Below are 24,766 nucleotides of genomic sequence, written 5' to 3' on the forward strand. Positions count from 1 at the left end.
CTAAAATATTATTTTTGGGCAATTTGAACATTGTCTATAACAATGGTTTTGAACTGGCGGCCCCTGAATATATTTCAGTTATGCATTTTTTGCAAATACAATGATGCAAAGATTTTTTTGTTTTACTTAATTGAAGTTTTAGTTTATTTTACATTCATTACTATTAAACATGAACATGAGTAACATGTCAGAAAAATCTATAAATATAAATCTTTCTCAACGATTTAAAGATACAAGTTTAATTAACTTTTATTTATTTCATTTATTTATTTATTTATTTATTTTGTGAAAAAATAAAGAAATGCTCTTGTTTTGGCTTATGGTTTAGATTTTTTACTGATATACCCAACTTTTACTCTACAAAATTCCTCTATATAAAGAAATCAGTGAAATATGTTTGACGTAGAAAAACAGCAGGATAATGTTTGTTTCATATTTTATACTAACTTATTAGCAAAGTCCAATTATCATGTTATTGCATTTTTAATAATTATATTTGAATATAAATTTGATTATGAGGGGTTAAAAAACTGCTTTATAGGGTGTCTTTCAGCGGCTGAAGGGTAACATTGTTGGACCCTCGTAGTTCGTCTCAGAGTCAGGACATGGCTAACAGACTTCCCTCTCCTTAAGCAAATAGAATGGGAGGGCTTTTGATATTCTAAATAATCCTAATCATATTTATACATGGACATAATTAGAAAAAAGGCATTTGGCTAGTATAGATTAAACAAATGGCTTCCATAAATTAAAATATATATATATTTGTATTAAAAGTACAATTAATTTATTTAGACATTAATTCCTGTTTGTTATGGCCAGACTCCCATTTATTTAAATATTAAGTACAGTCAAAAGTCGTTAATCCGGAATTCAAAGCTACAAACTTTCTGTGCATGCGTCAACACTGTTGGCTTTAGTTTTCCACATGCAAATTTTGATCGGTGGTCAATCGGCAGTAAGCTAACGTGGTTGCCGCTGATTGGCAGATGACGTCAAGATCGGCGGGTTGGCCGAGTATAATATATATGTAATAATATATATGTACGTCGGTATCGGCAAATGTTCTTGTTCTCTTGTGTTGTTATGAGTTAGCAGAATGCTAGTTTTCTTTCACTTAATGATTTTAAATGTAAAGGCTACAGTGTTAGCTTATTTTATTTTAATTTACAGAATAAAGCATGAATTTTATTTAGATTAGTCTTAGCTTTATTTAAGGGAAGCAAAATATGCTTTGCCTTTTATCACCACTGCCAACAGGGTTATGGGCTCAGCGCCAACAGCTAATCGGTCATCCAGTTCAACTCAGCATTGAAGGAATGTAGGTGAAGAGGGCCGTTATCCACGAAAAGAAGCTGACCTGTCTTAGAAATTTGTTCAAGTCGTTGTGCTCACACTTAATTGAAGATGTCATTACTACCTGAAGGTTTTGAGCTGTTAAACCATGACAACTGGGATCGATGGAAAGTCGATATGAAAATGCTGTTACTGGATAGAAATTGTTGGAGCTTCATAGAGGACAAAGAAGAATTAGATAAAAGTGCAACAAGGTGTGAAAAGCAAGAGTTCACAGTGAGAGAGAACAGAGCCTTCACTACATTATATTATGGAATTCAAACTGAGTTCAGGCCGCTGATACAAGAATGTTCAAGTGGTAAAGAAGCATGGGAAATTCTACAGAAGCAATTCGAACCCAAAACAAGAGCAAGGATAATTCAGTTACTAGATGAATTTTTTAGTATTAGATATACACCAAATGAAGAAATAGGATTATTCATTGTGAGGATAAGAATGACTGCAAAGAAGTTGGCTGAAGCTGGTCACAAATTGGCAGATCTTTTTAAAGGATTCCAGGCAATAAGGAGATTACCCCAGGAATACTCCGGCATTGTACAGTTGATCTATAGGTGGAAGAGCGAAGATTTTACGCTGGAAAGAATTGCTGAAGAGCTGGTAAGGGAAGAAAGCCGACTTCGCCAGGTAAACGCCGATTTAGAAGACAGCAAGGTAAGCGTGTTTAATACTATTGATTCAAATGCAGGGAAAGATAAAGTTGAAAATAAAACTAAATCTAAGAAAGAGATGGGGAATATGAGAATAGGACCTTGTTTCAGATGTCATAAATTTGGACACTTAATCGCTCAAAGTAAAGAAAATGTAAGTAAAAATCAGAAGTTTAAAATAGACTATAAAAATAGACAGTTTAAAAATAAAGAATTAATGTCAGTAGAAAATTATGTAACAACTACAGATAAAGGAGGTAACGCAGATAAATTTAATTGGGTTGTAGATACTGCAGCTCATTTCTGTAATAATAGAAATTTAATGACAAATTTCGAAGAAATAAACGATATACGTATGTCTTTAGCTGTAGGAAATTGTGAAAGTAAAGTACTAGGAAAGGGTACCGTCAAATTTGCAGTAAAAGTAGGCAATCGAATAAACTGGATTGAGTCAGATAATATGTTATATAATCCAAATCTAAGAAGAAATTTATTATTGGTAGCAAGGTTAGAAAAGGCAGGTACTCATTTTGTGATTTCAAAAGGGAAGATGTGGATATACTTTAATAATTGGGATAGATTATGCTACGCTAAACGATATGACGGACTTTATCACGTAAAACCATTTAGATATGCAACAACTAAAATTGAAGCTGGTTACGGTACAGAAATTGGAAGGTTAAATAAAGTAGACGATGCAATGCTATGGCATCAGAGATTTAGCCACGTAAATTTTGATTATATTAAGAAAACTAGTAAGAATCAAAGCATGAAAGGGTTACCAGAAATTGGAAAACCAATGGAGAGGTGTGAATCGTGTATTATTGCTAAATCTAGTAGAATAACTTTTAAAACTGTTCCGAAGAGATCGGATAAACCATTGCAGTTGGTTTATTTAGACGTTTGTGGCCCACTACCAGTTCCATCTAAGGGTGGGAGTAAATATTTTCTTGCTATTGTGGATGACTATAGTAGATTAGTAACAGTGTATTGTATTAAAAATAAAAATGAATCATTCTACAACTTTAAGAATTATCATAGGCAAATGGAAACACTGACGAATAGAAAATTAATAAGTATACACACCAATAACGGTGGTGAATTCTGTAACAGGCAATTCGAAGGGTACTTAGCAGAAAATGGAATTAGTGTTTAATGCACAAACGCGTACACCCCAGAAGAGAACGGTGTGTGTAAACGTTTTAACCGAACGGCATTAGATGCAGTTAAAGCTATGCTTAATGATGGTAAAATGGGAAAAGAATGGTGGGCAGAAGCTCTTGGCTGTTTCGTACATACGTGGAACAGAGTATGTCATAAAAGCAACCAAACCCTTATGAAATGTTCCTAAATAGAAAACCCAGTGTTGTTTATTTTAAAATATTTGGTTGTAAAGCCTACGTTGGCGTGCCAAAACAGATTAGAAATAAATTACAAATGAGGTGCAAAGAAGGAATCATGGTAGGATATGCGAAGGAAACTAGGGATTTTAGGATATGGCTACCAGAAGAACGCAGATTAATAGAAACCTGTAATGTGAAGTTCGATGAAAAAGCAAAAGCATCCTGGAAAGAAATCAAAACCTAAATTTAAAAGATTAGAAGAATCTGAGCTATTAGGAGAATCAGATGAAGAACAGGAAATTTCTAGAGAAGAAATAAAGTTGTCAGATGACAAATCTACTCCGAAAGAAGTATCAGACTTAAACTGGCAAAGAAAGGCCAGATGGAACACGTACAGACATATATTATTATGTAGAGGGAACAGACACCCATTTTAGATCCTATAATGATATTGAAAAGTATTGTGAGGCAAGAAATATTAAATTTGAAAAAGATAAGTTTGATTTTAGTGGAAAAAACGAATACTCGGGGAAAGTTAATTTTGTAGAACAGGAGACTAGCTCCGTGTCTGAAGAGGCAAATTCCGTAGAAATAATTATCCCACAAAATTTTAAAGAAGCACGAAAATCAGTAAATGCCGAAGAATGGGATAAGGCAATGAAAGAAGAAATTGACACAATGAAGAAAAGAAAGGTTTGGGAATTAGTCGAAAAGCAAGAAAATAAAACTATGCTAGGAGACAGATGGGTCTATACGCTAAAAAGAAATGAAAAGAATAAAGTGGTTAGATACAAAGCACATTTAGTAGCACAGGGATTCAGGCAGAAAAGAGGTGAAGATTTTGATGACGTTTAGTCCTCTAGTAAATTTTTCAATCATAAAAATATTTTTCACTATCCTGGTATGTTTATATGGATGGACTAATTGTCAGTTAGATGTAAAGAACGCATATTTATATGCAAACCTAAATGAGAAAATATATATGACCCAACCAGAGGGATTTATCGAAGAGGAAAATAAAGTGTGTTTATTACACAAGGCCATTTACGGTCTACATCAAAGCGGCCATGAATGGTTTTGTGAATTTGAAAGTACTTTAGAAAATCTACATTTTAAGAAAATATAATGGTGTAATTGTGCGCATAATACGTTTACGCATGCGCATTTAATGCATAACGAATGGTATAAGCTAAGCTAAAATTATCTAATTATCTATTTCAGTTAATGCTGCAGATTGCGTTGTTCCTTAATCTTCGAATTGGATCCAGCTTATTATTTTTTGCAGACTGTTAGAGCAATTTTATAAAAGTAAGCTTGAACTTTCGATTATGTCAAAAAGAATTTCCGATTCTGGAGCTGCCAAAGTATCTACAAAGCGAAAGCGTGGTTCAATGTCTATCAAACAAAAAGTGGAATTGCTGCAAAAAATGGATAAAGGCATATCCTTTGTTTCTCTAACCATTCCGAAATCTGTTTATCAATTTCACGCTGCTCTGCCGGGGGGGGGGGAGACGTCCCGGCGCGCAATGAACTGAAAGTTGATCTGTCAGCGCTAACCTTATCTTCAGGGCAGATGTTTTTATTTTATTTGGCTTATAATTCCTTACTAAATGTAATATTTCATCTCGATGTACTCAGTCTTTGATATGATTTAAATCAAATTCTTCATCATTATAAATATCATGAATACACATCAAATAGTTTTCTGGTTGCAATTTTCTAATTTTGACTATGCGTAATGTATGCTTTAGGTATGTGCGCGGTGAAAGAAATGTTTAATAAAGTAAACAAATAAATATTAAGCCTTTTTTTTGTAAATTTTGATACCCTTTAGATAATATTGCTCTTTATTTCATAAATTACGGTTTCATATTTTTAATTTTATAATTTCTGCATGCCATCTTACCAGATTTAAACTGATGATCTATAATCCGGAAAAATTGATAATCTGGAATCGACGAAGTCCCGACGAGTCTGAATGAAAGACTTTTTATATAATTTTTAAAAAATTCATTCTAATTAGAAATTATCTGGAAATACGAACAATAAGTTAGAAAACATATTTTACGCTATAAAAATAAAATCATTTTATTCTGATTAGAAGTGTAATTAATTTAAGTCTATAATTAAAATTTTTAAATATTTTTTTTTATTTATTTAGAAATTAATTATATGTAAATACACATGGGTGTGAGCCATAAGTACAGAAAAGGAATATATTTTCTAATTTTTTGGTATAAAAATAAAATTATCTTATTCTAATTACAAGTGTAATTAATTTATTTAGAAAATATTTACACAGTGAATTCAAAATGTCTACTGACAAAGTCATGTCATCATCAGAACAAAGATTTATCTGTAAAGTCACAACTCCCAAGTATTAACCATATAGAAAGAAAATATCCCTTTCTTTTTCCGTATTTCACTTAACATACGGGCTAGCAACTTAAACACTCTTCCAACTGTTTGGCACATATCACCCAAGTTGGAGAGCATGATTTCTGGAACCTCGCCAAATGCAGGTTATCTGAGTATCCTCTAAAAACTGTCTAAGTGATTTACATCTGGTGAGGAAATAGAAATAGAAATTATAGTAAAGGCTGAAATTATAAACAACTGGGTAATTTACATAATAATAAGTGTACATATCTTTGAAGAATAATTTTCTTTTTCTTCATGTATTTTCTTTCAACACGTTTCCTTTTCATTTTAGAATTTTTAGATTTAATTATAAATACCAGTTATTCTAAAAAAAGTAAATGCATTTAGAAGGTATAGAAAAAGTTTCTAATTTTATTTCTTTAGAAATATGTACATTCAGAAGAAATATGAAATATATATAGTAAGAGCCATTTACAGAGATGGTGTGGCAGAATTTTTTTAATTTAGTGACACACCGAGCAACAAAATCTAGAAATGGCAAAATTTTTAGAATTTACAGCAGGCAGTGGGAGCAGAATTTAGGATCCACAGAGATTGCATCAGGTGGAAAAATGCATAGCACCAGCCCTGTGTATGATGCATTCAGACATATTAAATAAATCATTTAAACTGTCAGTTTTTAATTTCCTTAAAAAAAATTCCTGCTCATAATACCTGTCCATGTGATAAGTTAAGAAGCATTTTTGACATTTTTCATGCTTGTGTCTAGTGAAAAGTAGAGAAAATAAAGGGAAGATTCTAGTACCAGAAGTAAAATACTATGATTTCATTTTCTTTCACGCATTCTCCAAAAAGTAGAAAATTCATCACAAACTTTCTGTAAAATACATCTATTACGTGTTAATATCATGGAGACATTTTTTATTTTGTCACATTTTTCTGGAATCTTCTTGAATTGAGGGTCAATAAATCTTGCCTTCATATCCTTCTAAACTTTCCAAGCTGCAATGTCTAAAATACTAAAATAGAAAAATTACTCCTACCAATTTTGTAACAGCAAAAAGCCAGAAATATTTTGGGAGAAAAAACAAAGGCGAAAAGGTGTAAAATTAATTTTACTGAGGAAAATGATGCATATTCTCAGAATTCTGAATATTCTGAGACAAATGCATTTGAAAAACTCATTATGTAAAAACTAAAAAGAAGACATTTTTATTAATTACATAGGTATTTTCCTTTTGCTAAGAACTGTTTTGTAAATTCTGCATAGCATTATACCTTTTTTATTTTTCAGATTCAATATATTATATAAGTGGCCAAAATGGAACTTTATATAATATAAAAGCAAAAAATAAAAATGTTTTTTATTTTAATGCTTTTCTTATACATAATTTCAAAGTATTAACCATTATTTTAATGGAATTTATCAATGTTACAATGTTTTAAAAATCATCGAAAAATTCCCAGATCTCAGAATTAAAAATTTCCTATAAAAACTTATCTTAAAATCGCCAAATTTAGAGCTGTTAAATAAAAGAATTCACATCACCAAAAGCGAAAAGTTGTTTAAGAGCTCTTCATCAGAAAAAAATGAATTTTGAAATGCTTATGTTTCATTTCTTGCTTAGAAACTTAAGTATCCCAGTATATTAGAAACACGAACAAATTATAACTCATGAACCCATTCAAAAGATAACCGTATTTGTCAGTGAATTGCCAAAAATATTCCTCCAAAATGTTAATTCACACTCAAAATGGCAATCGTAAAAACAGACAGAAATTTCAGACGATTAAAATTAAGGACCTTCTGCCTATTTTGGCGGAAATTAAGGACTTTTAAGGACTAAACATCAATTCCAAAAAATCTAAGGACTATTAAGGACCGTACAAACCCTGCTATAGCCGAAGAGGACAAACAGAAAACCACCATAATTACGTCATTTGGCCTCTATGAATTTAATGTAGAGTTTCGTATTGCAAAATGTGCCAGCTACTTTTCAAAGATTTACACATGAAGTATTTCAAGGTTTGGATTTTATTTTTCCATATCTCAATGACATATTAATTGCTTCTGCCTTAGAAGAAGAACATAGACATCAATTGAAACTTGTTTTCAATAGATTAGACAAATACGGTTTGAGAATCAACATTTCTAAGTCGATCATGGGTGTCGATAACTCAGAATATTTAGGATATCTTATAACACCGGTAGGATCTTGCCCTTTACCTGAAAAAGTTGAAGCAATATTGGACTATAAAATACCAGAGACTATCCATGACTTGCAAACTTTCTTAGAGATGCTTAATTTTTATCAACTGTTTCTTGAAAGATTGCTGCAAAGACACAAGCAATACTTCAGGAATACCTAAAGGGTGCTAAGAAAAAAGAAAAAAAAAAAAAAAAAAACAGAAGAAAAATTAGATGGTCAGATGAAGCTGTATTAAACTTTGAAAAATGTAAACAAGATTTGGCAAATGTAGTTCTTTTAAGTTATCCCAATTCAGATTTGCCCCTGTCACTATGCACGGGTGCATCTGATTGGGCTATTGGTGCAGTTCTCTAACAGTTTGAAAATGGAGCATGGAAACATTTAGCGTTTTATTCGAAAAATTAAATACCACTCAGAAAAATTACAGTACTTATGACTGCGAGTTACTGGGAATATATCTTGCATAGAAGTCGCGATTTCAGAATTTTTACGGATGATAAACCATTAGTTTATGCTTTCAGGCAAAAGAGCAAAAATGCATCACCAAGACAAATGCAACAATTGCAATATATAGCTCAATTTTCTACTAATATATGCTATATTTGCAGAAGTGAAAACATCATTGCAGACCAGTTATCATGAATAGCCGATATCTCTATTTCATTCATTGATTACAATAAAATTGCAGATAAGCAAGTTAATGATAAAGAATTACAAGCTGAAAATAAAGCGTTAAATTTCAAAAGTTACTTCCATCTGGTAAAAATTTATGGTATGATATGTTTTCTTCTAACATCAGACCATTTATACACAAGCAATTTAGAAAACATATATTTCAACAAATTCATGGCTTTGTTCATCCAGGAATCAAGTTGACTGTTAAAGAAATAATATCCAAATTTATTTGGCCAAATATGAAAAAGGATATACAAACATGGAGTCATGCCTGTATTGGTTGTCAAAAAAATAAGGTTTCACTTCATACAAAGTCTAAACTAGGAACTTATCAGTAGCCTGATGAACGTTTTACTATAGTTCACATTGACTTAATAGGTCCTTATTCACCATCTGATAATTTTGTGTATTGCTTGACTTGCATTGATCACTATACTGGTTGGATGGAAGCCATTCCTTTGAGTGGCATAACAACAGAAACCGTTGCCAGAGCTTTTTATGAAAATTGGATCACTCGCTTTGGAGTTCCTTACCAAGTTATTACGGACCGCTGAGCACAGCTTACTTCTGAACTATTTCGAACCTTGGCAATCATATGTAGAGTCAAAATTCAACATACAACTTCCTATCATCTACAGTGTAACAGCAAAATTGAGAGATCTCATCGAACTTTGAAAGCTGCTATCAAATGTCATAACTCCATTAAGCTGTCTGCATCCATTCCAACAATTCTTTTAGGACTTAGGGCAGCATTAAAAGAAGAATCTGGATATTGCATTGCACAAATGGTTTACGGGAAAACAATCAAAATTCCTGGAGAATTTTTCGATAAACTGATGGTTTCTACAACACCTCAAACATTTTTACATAAATTGCAGGAAAAAAAAAAAAGGAATTGTTCAAGCCCTCTGCGGTACAGTGAAAAATTATTCCTACAGTTTTTGTCTATAAAGACCTGAATGTGTGTACTCATGTTTTCCTAAGAATTGATAGAGTCATGAAACCATTAGAACCTAGTTATGAAGGACCCTTCAAAGTACTTAAAAGAATGTAAAAATACTTCGTGTTACAAATCAAAGGCAAGGAAGTAAACATTTCGATTGAAAGGCTAAAGCCAGCCTATTGTTAAACATCAGGTGAGCAAAGGCTGGAACCAGAAACTTCTGACACCCAGCCCAAGACTGAGGCAAATGATGAACGATTTCGAGTCTCATGAACTGGACGCCCAATAAAACATCTTTTACTTTTTAGTAACAATGTTGAATATTTTCCTAACCTCTATTATGGAATATTTTTATTTGTAATTGCATATATTTACTGGATTTAGTACTTTTAAATCTAATGTCAGCTTAGGCTACATTATTCCACTACCAGAATCTCTTTCTTGAATCGTAACACAGTTACAGGAGGGGGAGTAATGAAGTGGAACATAATTTAATGTTTTTATATAAAGATTTTGTAATTGGCAACATGATGTAATGTTTTTGCATAGTGATTAAGATTCGCTGTATGGCAGCAGGAGTTGAGTTCAAAGAAAAGTTGTTACTTGGAGTGTTCTGTGATAAACATTGCACAAGCCTTATTTCTTGAAAAGTTTGTTATACAGTCAAAAGTCGTTAATCCAGACTCGTCGGGACTTCGGCGATTCCGGATTATTGATTTTTCCGGATTATAGATCATCAGTTTAAATCTGGTAAAATGGCATGCAGAAATTATAAAATTAAAAATATGAAACTGTAATTTACGAAATAAAGAACAATTATGATCTAAAGGGTATCAAAATTTACAAAAAAAAAGCTTAATATTTATTTGTTTACTTTATTAAACATTTCTTTCAATGTAAGTTGTTTAAGTTGCTTCGTTTTTTATGTGATAATACATTCTCTTTAATTCTATAAACAGACATAATTTCGTGTTCAGTTACAAAGTTCCGCTGTTCAAGTCCTATAATTGCCGTGTTGAGAATACCGATAATTTGTCAATCGAAATTTTTTCGTTTTCAATAACCTCTGTGTCACTTTCTTCGCTATCCGAAGCGAATTATAATGACGAGGCATTTGATTTAAATCATATCAAAGACACATCGAGATGAAATACTACAATGAGTAAGCAATTATAAGCCAAATAAAATAAAAACATCTGCTCTTAAGATAAGGATAGTGCTGGATCAACTTCCAATTCATTGCACGCCGCCCAGTGTTAAAGATAAACAATGTTTACATAAACAAACGTTAAAGTTTACATAAACAAAGGATATGCCTTTATCCATTTTTTGCAGCAATTCTACTTTTTGTTTAATGGACTCCGAAAGATACTTTCACTTTGTATATCCTTTACATATTAGTAAATATATATCGGAAATTCTATTTGACATAATCGAAAGTTCAAGCTTACTTTTATAAAATTGCTCTAACAGTCTGCAAAAAATAATAATCCGGATCCAATTCGAAGATTAAGGAACAACGCAATCTGCAACATTAACTGAAATAGATAATTAGATAATTTTAGCTTAGCTTATCCCGTCCGTTATACATTAAACGCGTATTCGTAAACGTATTTTGCGCACACGCAAATTCGCAGCGGTAAAGGTCTTACGCGCATGCGCAGAAAGTTTGTAGCTTTGAGGTCCGGATTATAGATCATTCCGGATTATGGGTGTCCGAATTAACGACTTTTGACTGTATCATTTTTATGTCACAAAATAAGTAATATGTTGCAAACAAGTATGGAAGTTAGTACTCTTCTGTTTTGAGGGCTGTAAAAAAATTGCAGCGAAAATGTATGCGCAAAAGCGCCAAATCTAGCAAACGAGCCCATTTAACAGTGCGTCAAATCTAGCGTACGCACTGGTTTCAGATTGCCTAAGTTTATATAGTTCTATATTTCTTAAGACGCCATTGAAATACTAGTTTAATTTTTAAATGCTTTTTTGATATTCTATGGATTTAACAATTTCGAATTGCCCATGACGAAAAGTTGGCAATAGAATTTTGGGTAAAGTGCAGTCACTCATTGCTTGACGCGTTTTTAAGAATTGCACATACTCGGTATCCATGTGCACATTGACCTATTTTCACATTAAAAAAAAAAATCCCAGAAATGCACAAAAATGGCACTGCGCACCCCTTTGACTTTATCTATGTACACATCAACCTATTTTCATTTAAAAAGTAAAATAAAACTGACAAAAATCCAATTGTCTTTACCTTTGTAAAAAGCGGCAAACAAATAAGTGAGCAATTCTGCACTTCTGAATTCCGATTCTGAATATTTTCAAAGAAAATGCAACATTCATTATAGAAAATTACATTTGAACAACCAACGAGATGAAATTATGCTTTAGCGATAAGTCGGTAGTGAAATAGCGATGCAGGCATCCATTCAGTTATGTTTAGCAATTTTTATATAAATTATAATAATGATCTGAAATAGTTATTTACTCTTATGCTTCCATTCAGTCATGTTTGGCCTTTTTCATATAAATTATAGGAACTACTCTGATATGCGCCCTCAAGTCGCCAAATTTCAAAAAAATATTTTTGGCTAGAAACTTTACGCTGCCATATTACTATCTAAATTTTTTGTCTACATTTCGAACTTTTAGCCTAAAATGTCTCCAAAAACGCGGTTTTTGCACATGCAAAAACTACGTTTTGAACACACAATTTAGCTAAAAATCCGAAACAAAAACAAAAAATTTAGATAGCAAAAACGTAAAGTTTCTAACCAAAAATATTTGACAAGAATCCATGTACACAGCGACATGTTTTAACTTAAAAAAACATCTACGAAAAGCACAATGTAGGCAACGAACGAATCTACAAACTACGCACACCTCGCTTTAATAAATTAACATAACAACAATAAATTTCAAAGAATACCATGTACACAGCATCCTGTTTAAACTTGAAAAAAATTCTACGAATTGCACAATTTAGGCAAGGAAGGAGTCTACGATCTATGCACTCCTCGCTTTAATAAAATAATGTAACAACAATAAATTTCAAATAATACCATGTACACAGCGTTCTGTTTCAACTTTAAAAAACATCTACGAATTGCACAGTCTAGACACTAAACAACAAAATAAACTAATATAAATTTCAAACAATTTAAAAAACAACAATAACGACAGAAATTCATACTAAAGAACATAACATTCTACAAAATAAGAACAAGGATAAAATAAAATGCACTTACCATGAATTAATGCGTTTTCGAATAGCAGAAATATAAATTTCATACCGCCTTTAAACATGTTGCCACGTAATCACTATTGTATTTACATAACAGCCTGTCACACTATCCAGAAAATTTATACTATGGTTCACAAATAAATAAAAGCACAAATCCCTACTTCTATCATGCACTGCCATTAAAAATAATCTCCCAGACCCTCTTTCCACACTTCCATATACCCACTACCCCTCAACAGGATAGCCACAATGATATTTCCTTTTGCCGAACTTCAATTCAACAACTACCATTTTATCTTTCCCTCCCATCTTCTCAGACACAGAGGCAAATCAACGAGCTCCAGCAAAAGATTTTTCAATGTCAACAGGGTTGCCATAGAACACGCAATCGTGCCAAAAACCAGCGCACAACACATATCGCCACATTTGGTGAAGTTAAGGCGTATATTAAGAGTTGTACCAAATTATAATAATAAAAAAAGTATTATATGAAATTAACCTTTCATCTAAATTAAAACATCAATCTCAGATAGTTATTTACTATTATACTTCCTTTCTTGCCACAATTATTAGGGTTGCCACAATTATTTTTGGCAGCATTGGCATCAACAATAGTTTGGCGACTTTTTACGGCCCTCGAAATCGAAGAGTACCTGCAAGTTATATAAAAATAAATATGTTGTTTTTTTAAGACCAAAATAAGCATTTATTTAAATTATGAAATGTTCTGGTTGTTTAGTTTTGATTTCGTTTTTACATCAATACCCACAAGTATACACTTATTTTTGTGAATTTATATGGCGTAAAATAAGTAAATATGTGTTATTTAATCTACACAGTAGAAAAAGATAATATTGATTTAACCTTATTTAAAAATTTCTGTTCTTTCAATATTGTGTGACACACAGAATTCCTTAATAGCATCCCAAAACTGTCTAAAATTATCTAACTAGAATCTGTATACTCCTGTCACCACATAAATTCACAAAAATAAGAATCAAATTCAATTGTGTTAATCATTTTAGTATTACCTTCATACACCCACATTCACATAAAAATCAAAATCTCAATAATACTCAAATGACTTTCCTCAAACCATGATCCCTTTATAATGGAATGCTTTACATAGTAAGCATTTGAAACTTTCTTGCAACAAGCCCATGCAAAGGCATCTGAATGATCTTTACGTTTGACCATACGCATTTCCTTCATACAAGCAGGACATTTATAATAATTACTGAGTAAAGCTTCATTTATCGTTACATACCAGTCAATTAATGCTTCTTTTCCCATTCATTCCAAATCATAGAGAAATTTCAGATTAACCTTACCACAGGCAGCCACTTCACGGTGTGCAGCCCAAAATAAGCAATGTACTTCCTACGCTACATCCAATGCAGAAATAAGCTCTGAGAAAATAAAATAACCGCGACGACGCATTACAACCAATCACCTCATAATGGGGTTTCCATAATATTCAACTACTCAGGTTACCATAAATGAAACAACAACGTGGCGATAATTAAAGGGATACCCTAAAATATAGACTAACCAATTTAAGTTATAGAATCGAAACATGGAAAAAAATTTACATGGCATTTCAGAAAAAGGCCGGTTTTGTGTCAAAATACCTATGTTAGAAAAATCCTATATATTATATATATTCTAAGCTGCGCTTTCGAGACATGAAAAATGCACATTAAATTTCATCAGTTGTCCCAGCAGAACAGGAGATAAAGAACTGTCCCATTTTATCTGTGTAAGGTCTAACTAATTTAAATGCTTTTAATGATCATTTTGAATATCAGCTTAGATAAAGCTTGCTCAACATCTAATTAAAGAAATATATACAAATAGAAACATAAACAAAAAAATTTTTAAGAATTTGATATACGTACTCTGAAAATAATTCAGCAGAATGAGAAAAATTTGATATGGATGGTGAATCAATTGAATTTATGGTACTTGAATTAGTCAGTCCTTCTGTCTCCGAGAATAATTCATAAGAACTAGGAAGGCTATTTTCATCATGATCTGATACTTGCAAATCATGTGTTTGAGACAATTCAGAACTAGATGAATCGGCGAAAATTGAATCTTCACTTTTGGCTTGGCCTGCAATAATCATTAAAATGCACTTATGTTTGATTTATACCTAATTTTAATATAAATATATAAAAGCTAAATTACTAGAATTGTCACTACAAATACAATTAATTTCAGAAAAATTAGATATTTTAACATTTTCAGCCTCAGAGACACAAAAATTTTCAAATTATGTTGATTATCGAACCTTAGAAATCCTAAACCCCCTCCCTCCCAAAAAAAAAAAAAATCGGAAAGGTTTCAAATTTTAAATTACGTCAAAAGGGACTTCAGTATCACACGCAGAAGATAAAAATGTTGTTTCTGTACAATGCTGCCATTGCTCACTTTGAAATCCTCGAGTTTGTTAATCAAAAATTTGTTAAAATTTTATAAAATATGAAATCAATAATAAAACAAATTTAAACTTCAAATTTGGGCTTCCAGATGCCCATATTATCAATAGGATTACGTCATTCAAAATTGGATGGCTCTAAGTACCGTTGTTTTATCACAATGCAAGAAATATACATACATTTATGCAGATTCTTCATTATTTAATTTCTTCAAATATAATACAGGGTGATAATATTAGGTGGCAACAGTTTGAAAACTGAAACGGACATTCAGAGTGATCTGACGCTAAATCACAAAATGAAAACAATAGTCCCTCAGGGACAAAGCCCCTTTGGACTAAAAAATTCATTTGTGACATAAAAGGATTGAACATAAAAATTATTTTGTACTTTTCTGTCATGCACCAGCTATGCTTTATGGCTTCTGTGAACAAGAAGCCCAACAGATGCCAAGACTGAACAACTGCAACTACAAATAAATATGTTGCCTTCTATAAACTACTTTTATAACTATTTCCAATTAAAAAGCCTGGTGTCTGGCTTCTCTTTCACAAGCACCAAAGAGCATTGTGGGCGAATGATGGAAAAGTATCAATTATTATTCACTGAATCTATAAAAAATATCTAAACATATGTAAATGGATGGCTGGCAATTTTTCACTCATATTAGGATACTTTCGAGATCAACATATTTTATGCAGCAAATTTTGATGTCCAAATCAAACTTACCATTTTTCAGATTTCAGTCATGTCTTATAATTAACATGACTTTCATTTATTTGATAATCAAACCTAGATTTCTTAAATTATATATTTTTTTATAACAGAAAACATTCTTTCCAGAGATAAAATATCCTCAAGCAAACAAAAAATAAAACTCTAGAATATTAAATCCTGGAACTGCACATAATCTTTTTGTAGTTAATCTCAAGAAGCATGCCTACACAAGGATGATCTTCACATGCACAGATTTGCTAACAGATTACAACTGACCAATACAGCTGGCACACGAAAAACACTCCCTGATTTTAAATAACAGTAAAATCAAAATTTATTAGATATGTTTTCAAATATAATGATTGATGCATTCAAAAAATTTCTTTCACTACTGCAGAATGTCTGTACGCTTCTCCCCTTGCCACAGGGCAATTAAATTTAAGATGATATTCCCTACAGCAACACAGCATATGATGTAATTTGCTAAAAAACAAACAGTGCTGTGGTTATACAATATGGTTTCATATTCAAATTTAATGTGAATTATTTATTAACAAATCTATTTTATAGTAGTGCAGCAATTTTATTGAGAAAGCATGCATCTGTGATCACAGAAAAGAAAATTCAGGCTGATCATGAGTCTTGGACACTGTAAGATGTTCATTTCAGCAGACCAAAAAACTCAAAAATGTTATGTTACATGCAGCCCCAAAAAAAGCTAAATATGAGTTATATGGTAAGCAAACAGTACAGCATAAGTACATAAGCATAAGTACAGTAAGTATAAGTATTTGTAAGCAATTTACACTAAAGCAGTGATCACCTAACTGTGTTGTATTTTATATGTGTTGGGTATGTGCTCAGTGATGATTACAAGATGTACACAAACATCGTTTATTCTACATTACTCATCTACTATTCTATATTACAGTTATGGTTAAAGATAATAATAGATACAGTTACAGTTACATATATAACATCTCCCTTTTTTATAAAAAAATAATATTAGTAGTAAAATTAAACATATTCTTTTAAATAATAAGGTTTCTTAACAGTCCTACCAGATCGAGTGACGTAGTTATGTCCATTTGAAAAATTTGATGATACTATACCTCTTTCACTATTTGGTGACACAACACTTCTGTTAGATTTTGAAGGACTTACAGGCACATCTAAATTTGTAGTGCTCCTACTATTTTCATGTATCTCGGGTTCATCTATAACTTCATTCTCATAGTTGTTTTGTATTGCAAACTCTTCCTGATTAGTTCCTTTAAGAAGGTCTCTTCTGTTCCTTTCTACAATTCTTCCATCTGTTCTTATAATCCTATATGAACGTGGTCTTTCTGCTTCTTCTATAATTTTCCCTCTTTCATTTAGTTTTTTCCCTTTCTCTTTTATGTAAACATGATCTCCTGTTTTCAGTCGTTTTAATGGTCTTGCATTCCTATCATAATAACTTTTTTGTAAGGTTTGTCTCTTCAGTAAATGTTGTTTATGGTCTTCATATCGTTTAGCTTGGACAAAATTTTCTTTTATAGGCATCAATCCATTTACTTTTCTTCCAAACATCAATTCTGAAGGTGACTTAATTTCATCTGAAATAGGAGAGTTACGATATTCCAGCAAAACTAAATATGGATCCTCGTTGTCAACTACAGCTTTTTCTAACATTCGCTTGACAGTTTGAATATATCTTTCAACCATTCCATTAGACTGTGGGTATTTTGGACTTGAAGTTCTGGTTTCAAAATTCCATCTTCTTGCAAAATCTTTATATTTCCTGCAATTATATTGTGGACCATTATCCGAATATACTATTTTCGGAATACCATGTCTTGCAAAAATTGATTTCAATTGCTTTATCACTGCTACACTTGACAAATCTTCCAAATGTCCAATTTCAACATATTTGCTAAAATAATCTATAACTATTAGATAATCCCTTCCTTGAAAGTAAAAGAGGTCTGTTCCCAATACTTCCCATGGACCATTAGGTATTTCTTTAGATATCATTGGTTCTTTAGTATTAGCTTTTTGTAAACTTAAACATGTTTGACAATTCAGTACCAAATCTTCAATTTCTTTGGACATTCCTGGCCAATATAATATTTCTCTTGCTTTGATCTTGCATTTTACTACTCCTAAATGACCATAATGAATTCTGCTTAACATATCTTTTCGTAAACTTCTTGGTACAACAACACAGGAATTTTTAAATATTAATCCATTTGCTTCTGATAGTTCTTCTCTGAAGTTAAAATATGATTTTGCCAGTTATGGAACCATACATTTTTCATCTGGCCATCCAGTTTTAATTAATTTTCTTAAAACTTGTGGTTCTTCATCTTTTTCTGTTTCCAGTTGAAAAACTTCCATTTTACCATTAGACATTGGTATACATACTACAAACAGTGCCACGAGCTTCTATATCTCCTTCAAAGAAATCAGATCCTTCATCAGTGAATGATCTTGATAATGCATCCACTATAAAAAGTTCTTTTCCTGGTTTATATTTTATCTCAAACTGATATGGCTTTATACGCATTCTTTGTAGTCTTACAGGACATTTATTTAATGGCTTTTTGAAAATTGATTCCAGTGGTTTATGATCACTTTCCACAGTAATATTTTTTCCAAATATATACTGGTGAAATTTCTCACACGCAAATACAATAACTAAAGTTTCCTTTTCAATTTGAGCATAATTCTTCTGTGTATCTGTTAATGCCTTAGATGCATATGCCACTGGTAAATTATTCTGCAGTAAGACTGCTCCTAGTCCTTCTTGAGATGCATCTACAGAAAAAACTACTGGCATGTTTATATCATAATACTGTAAAATTGGTTTATTTACCAAGACATCTTTTAGTCTTCTAAATGCTTTTTCATGTGTTACATTCCAGTTCCAGATAACTTGTTTTTTTAACAAATCTCTTAAACATGATGTCAATTCTGATACATTAGGTATAAATCTAGAAACATATGTAATCATTCCTAGGAAAGTTTCTAATTCTTTCACATTTTTTGGTGGTTTTATATCTAGAATAGCCTTAATTTTGTCTTCATCTGGTTTTAAACCATCTTTAGAAAATATATGTCCCATATATTTCACTTCATTCAGCCCAAATTTACATTTATTTAAATTAAATTTAACATTCTTTTCTCTGGCTCTGTCCAACAACTTCTTTAATCTTAAATCATGTTCTTTTTTATCTTTACCCCAAACTAATAAGTCATCTACACATATTTTAACTCCTTCTAAATCACTAAAAATTTCAGAAAAACTTCTGTGGGAAACTTCTGGTGATGAACTCAGTCTATATGCCAACCTCAAAAAACAATATCTACCAAATGGAGTGTTAAATGTAGTTAATTCACAACTTGAATCTGACAATTTAATTTGCCAAAATGCTTTGTTTGCATCTAAAATACTAAAGACCTTTGCATTTGTCATTTGAGATGAAATTTCTTCAAAGGTTGGTATGTGACAATGTTCTCTCAGTATATTTTGGTTAAGGTGCTGAGGATCTAAACACACTCTTAAATTTCCATCCTTTTTCCTTACTACCACTAATGAATTCACGAATTCTGTTGGTTGGTTAACTTTCTTTACAATACCATCTTTTTCCATTCTTGCTAATTCCTTTTTTAATGGATTTAATAAGCTAAGTGGAATTTTCCTACAGGGTTCTATTTTACCAACAGCTCCTGGTTTTAATTTAATATGATATGTATATCCAGTTAAATTCCCAGTTCCTTTAAACAAATCTTGATATCCTTTTTAAAGTTCTGGTAACTTTTCATTAGAATCAGGATTTACTGTACAAATCCTTTGTATTAGGTTTAATTTTTGCAATGTACGTAAACCTAAAATAGCTGGAACAGTTTTATCACATGCTACAACTTGAAATTCTATTTCATCCTTGTCCCCTTTCGATGTTTCACATAATAATTTACATTTTCCAACTACATCAATTGTAGTACCATTGTAATTATTTAAAGTGACTTTTGATTTAGTCAAATATTTCTCTCTTAAATTTAATTGTTTAAATTTAGGCAATGGTAGCACATTACACTGAGCTCCAGTATCCAACTTAACAAATAAATACAGTCAAAAGTCGTTAATCCGGACTCGTCGGGACTTCGGCGATTCCGGATTATAGATCATCAGTTTAAATCTGGTAAAATGGCATGCAGAAATTATAAAATTAAAAATATGAAACCATAATTTACGAAATAAAGAACAATTATGATCTAAAGGGTATCAAAATTTACAAAAAAAAAAAAAAAAAAGCTTAATATTTATGTGTTTACTTTATTAAACATTTCTTTCAATGTAAGTTGTTTAAGTTGCTTCGTTTTTTATGTGATAATACATTCTCTTTAATTCCATAAACAGACATAATTTCTTGTTCAGTTACAAAGTTCCGCTGTTCAAGTCCTATAATTGCTGTGTCGAGAATACCGACTAATTTGTCAATCGAAATTTTTTCGTTTTCAATAACCTCTGTCACTTTCTTCGCTATGGGAAGCGAATTATAATGACGAGGCATTTGATTTAAATTATATCAAAGACGCTAACTTGGAGAGTTTGATTTATGCGCTAGTACTAAGCCAGGTCTGTTTTACTGATAGCATGTTCAAACAAAACAAAAAAAAAAAAAAACTTATCACTTTCATTCGGAATGGGAAATTGATTACTTCTTTTTCCAGGTAATGGATAAATATATGTGTTTACTATGCTATGCAAGTGTATTAGTTGGGAAGAATGGGAATGTCACTTCAAAATCATTCATGCACAGATTGAAAAGGATTTCTCACTGAATTCTGCTCTAAAAAAAGAAAAGGTAAGGCAGCTAAAATTTACACTTAGTGCTCAACAACAAACATTTCCAAGATCATTAAACAATAATAAAGGAGCAACTAAGGCATCATTCTGAGTTTCAAATATTATTGCACAAAATAAGAAACCATAGGAAGACGGTGAACTAATCAAAACTGCATTTTTAGAAGCTGCAGATGCATTGTTTGATATTTCCCTAAAACTGAGATAATATCTGCTATTAAATCTGTACAGCTTTCTACAGTAATGAGAAGGTTATGAGTTCTGATGTTACTCACAACTTAAAACTGATTTCTGCAGCTATTTCTCTTGCAACTTGACGAATTGACTGGTATAGTTGATACAGCTCAGTTGGCCATTTTTCCAAGAATGGCTTTTGATAATTTCAACATAAGAGAGAAGCTGATAAAGATCATACCGTTAATAAGATGCACTACACGACATTTTTTTTGCTGTTAAAGATCTCATCAATTCTGAAAGTACACCTATAAATAAGTTTGTGAGCTTAGCAACTGATGGAGCTCCTGCGATGGTAGGCAAAGTGAAGGGATTCATAATCTTGTGTCGTACAGACACCAGCTTACCGAAATTTTTGTCTTAACATTAAGTAATATACCAGGAGTCACTTTGTGGAAAGTTTTAAAGAATGATATAATAAAAACAGTCATAAAAATATTAAACAAAGTTAGAACACATGCAATTCAGGGACGTTTGCTCAGAGCACTGACTGGTGAACTAGATTGCCAGTATGGTGATCTAGTGTTTCATATGGAAGTTCATTGGTTGAGAAGAGGCAGAATTTTACAGCACTTGCAAGAGCTGCTTCCTGCCTTAGTAGAATTTTTAAAAGAACAAGATGAATCCTTTAGTGAACTACAAGATCCAGTTTGGTAACAGAATTTTGCTCTTCTCACAGACACCACCAAAAAGTTTATACTTAACTTGTACCTTAGTTTCAAGTAATTGATAAAGGGTCTAATCTTTGGAATATGGTAACAGGTAGTTTAGCGACATTTTGGTAAGGCAATAAAGGTTACAAGCTAGGACTTTAGCAGTGTATATGGATATAGTCAAGAGTGTGCACAATGCCATTTTTGTGCAATTCTGGGATTTTTTTTTAAGTGAAAATAGGTCAACGTGTACATGGATGATACCGTGTATGTGCAATTAAAAACGCGGCAAGCAGTGGGCAATTCTGCACTTTCTCCCAATTTCGCACCTCTCTTCGTAATGATTATGCACTTTTGTTCCATAAAAGTTCTAGCATAAGTGTAATTCAGCTAGCAGATTGATGGGAAAAAATGTTGATTAAAAAAAAAAGATGCCTTTTCTTCATGAAAACAAAATGGCGTCCAAAAACAAACTAGCAGGTTGCTGTAGCAGGACTGGTCACCAAATTTTCGCCAAGTTACCGTAATCCAAAAATTAACCAACAAATGCTTTTTTTTTTTTTTTTTTTTTTTTTTAATTTGGTAGCTCACGGTAGGATTTAAAAAGAGTACGGTAGTTCAGAAGCTTTGTAAGTTTGGCAACCACTGCACTAAAGCATGGTAAGCAAGATCTATGCAAACACTTCGCAGCCTTACATGTTACAACTGGCCCAAAATTACACTACAAAAACAATGAAAAACTATTTGAAATGTGAGGGTATCTTCACACATTAATAGAAACTGATTATCTGTTATCAAAAATTATTTTCAGTGATGAGGTGAGCTTTAAGTGGAAAGATCAACATGAACAATACAAGGACATGAAAGAGTTTAGAATCTACAGGCCAGCCTAGATGCTGAATATGACTTCTCAAAGATTAATATGCTTAAGATTAATGCCATCTCACAGTAGATTCTATGTAATCCATTTATCTTCGATAGATAAACTTTTATTGGAAAAAGTTACTTGAAAATCTGGTACTGATGATCTGACTACCACTGAAAAAGTCATGAACTCATTAGCAACAAAGTTTTTGCTAAGCTGATGTGTGAAAGTCAACAAAAAAAGGCAGTGCACTATAAATTTAATACAAGAGCTATCATCAATAATATTTTAAAAGATTGTCTACAGAACAGCTAGCAGTAGATTATTTTCAAAGTTATGAGATCTTACTATAAAAAAAGTGGTCAGCTGAATGTGGATGAGGAAGAGTTATGAATTGGAAAAATTACCAGCAGGAAATTTGAACTTACAGCCTTATAAACAGCGCTTCTGGCAAAATTGGAAGGCCTAACAAAATAGTAAAACTCGACAAAAGGCGTTGTGCAAAAATGAAGCTTGTCGAATACTAATTGTTTATTAGATAAAGAGACTTCAGTTCCTTCAGAATTCTTCAAGAATAATTGGTGCAACTTTACCAGAATCTTCGCTAACATGGTTTGATAGTAGTCAATTTTCTCGGTCAATGAGATAATATGTAAGTACCTTGCTGTTATATGGTTATAAAACTAGTATGTCTTAAATATATTACATCATAAATAAAAGATTACAGTAAATCATATTTATAATATAAATATTCTGTTATATATCTACAGTAATAAACCACTGCAAATTATAAACAGATCCTTAAAAACATTAATACACGTAATGCAAGAAATTATATCACAAAGATTACCATTAAGGGAAGAATCACCAACTTTAATATCAGTTTTCATTGATGCCAATGAAATTCTAGGGCAATGAGAAGGAAAAGAAACCACTGTTAATTAAATATGGGAATACTTTATGAGGCAATGTTGATTTTAAAAAAATTACACATTTATGAGATAATTTTTACCGCTTTTCAGCAGCTGCTGCCATCAATTCCCTTGTATGATTCTGTTTATCCATATCTATATGAGATGATTCTTCTGGGAAGAAATGACGCACAATGAATTATTTTTAATTACATATATTACACATCAAGTCAATAATATTACAGTACACTTCAATTTTACATTCCACGTTTATTAAAAAAATATTTCAGTGTACATATTTCTCGGTATTATGAGAAACGTATACACTGGAAACACTATAAGAACAACGTATACATCACAGACTTTTATAGCAAGATACCGATTTCAACATAAAATATTAGATTAACAGTACACAATACAAACTATTTAATAATACAATCAGTAATAACAGTACACAATACAAACTGCTATTTAATAAAACAATGTTTCAATACGTATTGTTGATTAATAATTCCAGAGAAAAACTTACTCTCTGTTTTTAATTTTTTACTGAAGCCAAAACTTTCTATCAAACTTATTTGTCGCAATCTTTTCGAATTTTTACTCATGTTAATAAAAAGCCAAGAACAACAGATTTAGTTTAACGTAACATTTTTTAAAATATTGCATCTTAAACAAAAAAAAAAGTATATTTATATGTTTAAGTATATAGAAAAACAATGCAGCTAACGTAAGTAAATTTTCGCATTTCGGAGAATCAGTAGATAATTTTGAACCTAACGCAAAACACGAAAAGAACTACAAAAGAATATTATTGCCATTTCTGCTAAGCAAAATTACATTCAGGTATAATGCATAAAATAAATATTTTTAGATAAACATGCTTAATCTGCTAAATATATATTTATATTTATTTTCGAATATATGTAGAATTATTTTTAGGGAATTACTTTGCAAAGTTTTAAATTAAACTAGAGCAATAAGTAGCACATCTCATCTTCAACTTCTCTTTTTCTGTCATTTCGTAACACGGGCGGCTAAAACCCGCCGGGAACTGAAGAAATTCAACCAATGAGAATAAGCTACTGCCGGAGACTGTTTTTGGCGACCAATTTTTATGCCAGCAATTGAAGTGTTTGTTTTGGATTTATTTTCCGCTCATATTCCTCTTTTCGTATCTTTTGATTACGTCTTTTTCGCATCAATTTATAATAGTTTTCTAACTTTTATTGCTATAAAAGACAATGTAGTGAATACGGAAAATTCGGTGGATTATCACGTGAAATG

The 24,766-nt window shown here is 31.7% G+C and overlaps 1 protein-coding gene across 4 annotated transcripts in view; it reads right to left on the minus strand.

The window, feature by feature from the left end:
* Positions 1 to 24,277, minus strand: part of LOC118193130 (poly(ADP-ribose) glycohydrolase-like) — a 105,110-nt gene extending 80,833 nt beyond the window's left edge. The window contains exons 1-4 of one of the 4 annotated variants that reach the window (XM_035364171.2): positions 24,009 to 24,277; positions 23,581 to 23,650; positions 23,419 to 23,474; positions 14,708 to 14,924 (exon numbers count right to left, since the gene is read on the minus strand). In XM_035364171.2, coding sequence (XP_035220062.1) covers positions 14,708 to 14,924; positions 23,419 to 23,474; positions 23,581 to 23,650; positions 24,009 to 24,087 — 422 coding nt within the window. In that variant the 5' untranslated portion in view covers positions 24,088 to 24,277. Of the gene's footprint in view, positions 1 to 14,707; positions 14,925 to 23,418; positions 23,503 to 23,580; positions 23,654 to 24,008 lie in introns of those variants that run through there. The other 3 variants (XM_035364170.2, XM_035364172.2, XM_085820076.1) reach the window with 3 other exon arrangements.
* Positions 24,278 to 24,766: the final 489 nt, after the last annotated feature.

This window comes from Stegodyphus dumicola, chromosome 7 (genome assembly GCF_044657685.1).
Source record: "Stegodyphus dumicola isolate Sdum_Otavi_A_Nest chromosome 7, ASM4465768v1".
Lineage (NCBI taxonomy): Eukaryota > Metazoa > Arthropoda > Arachnida > Araneae > Eresidae > Stegodyphus > Stegodyphus dumicola.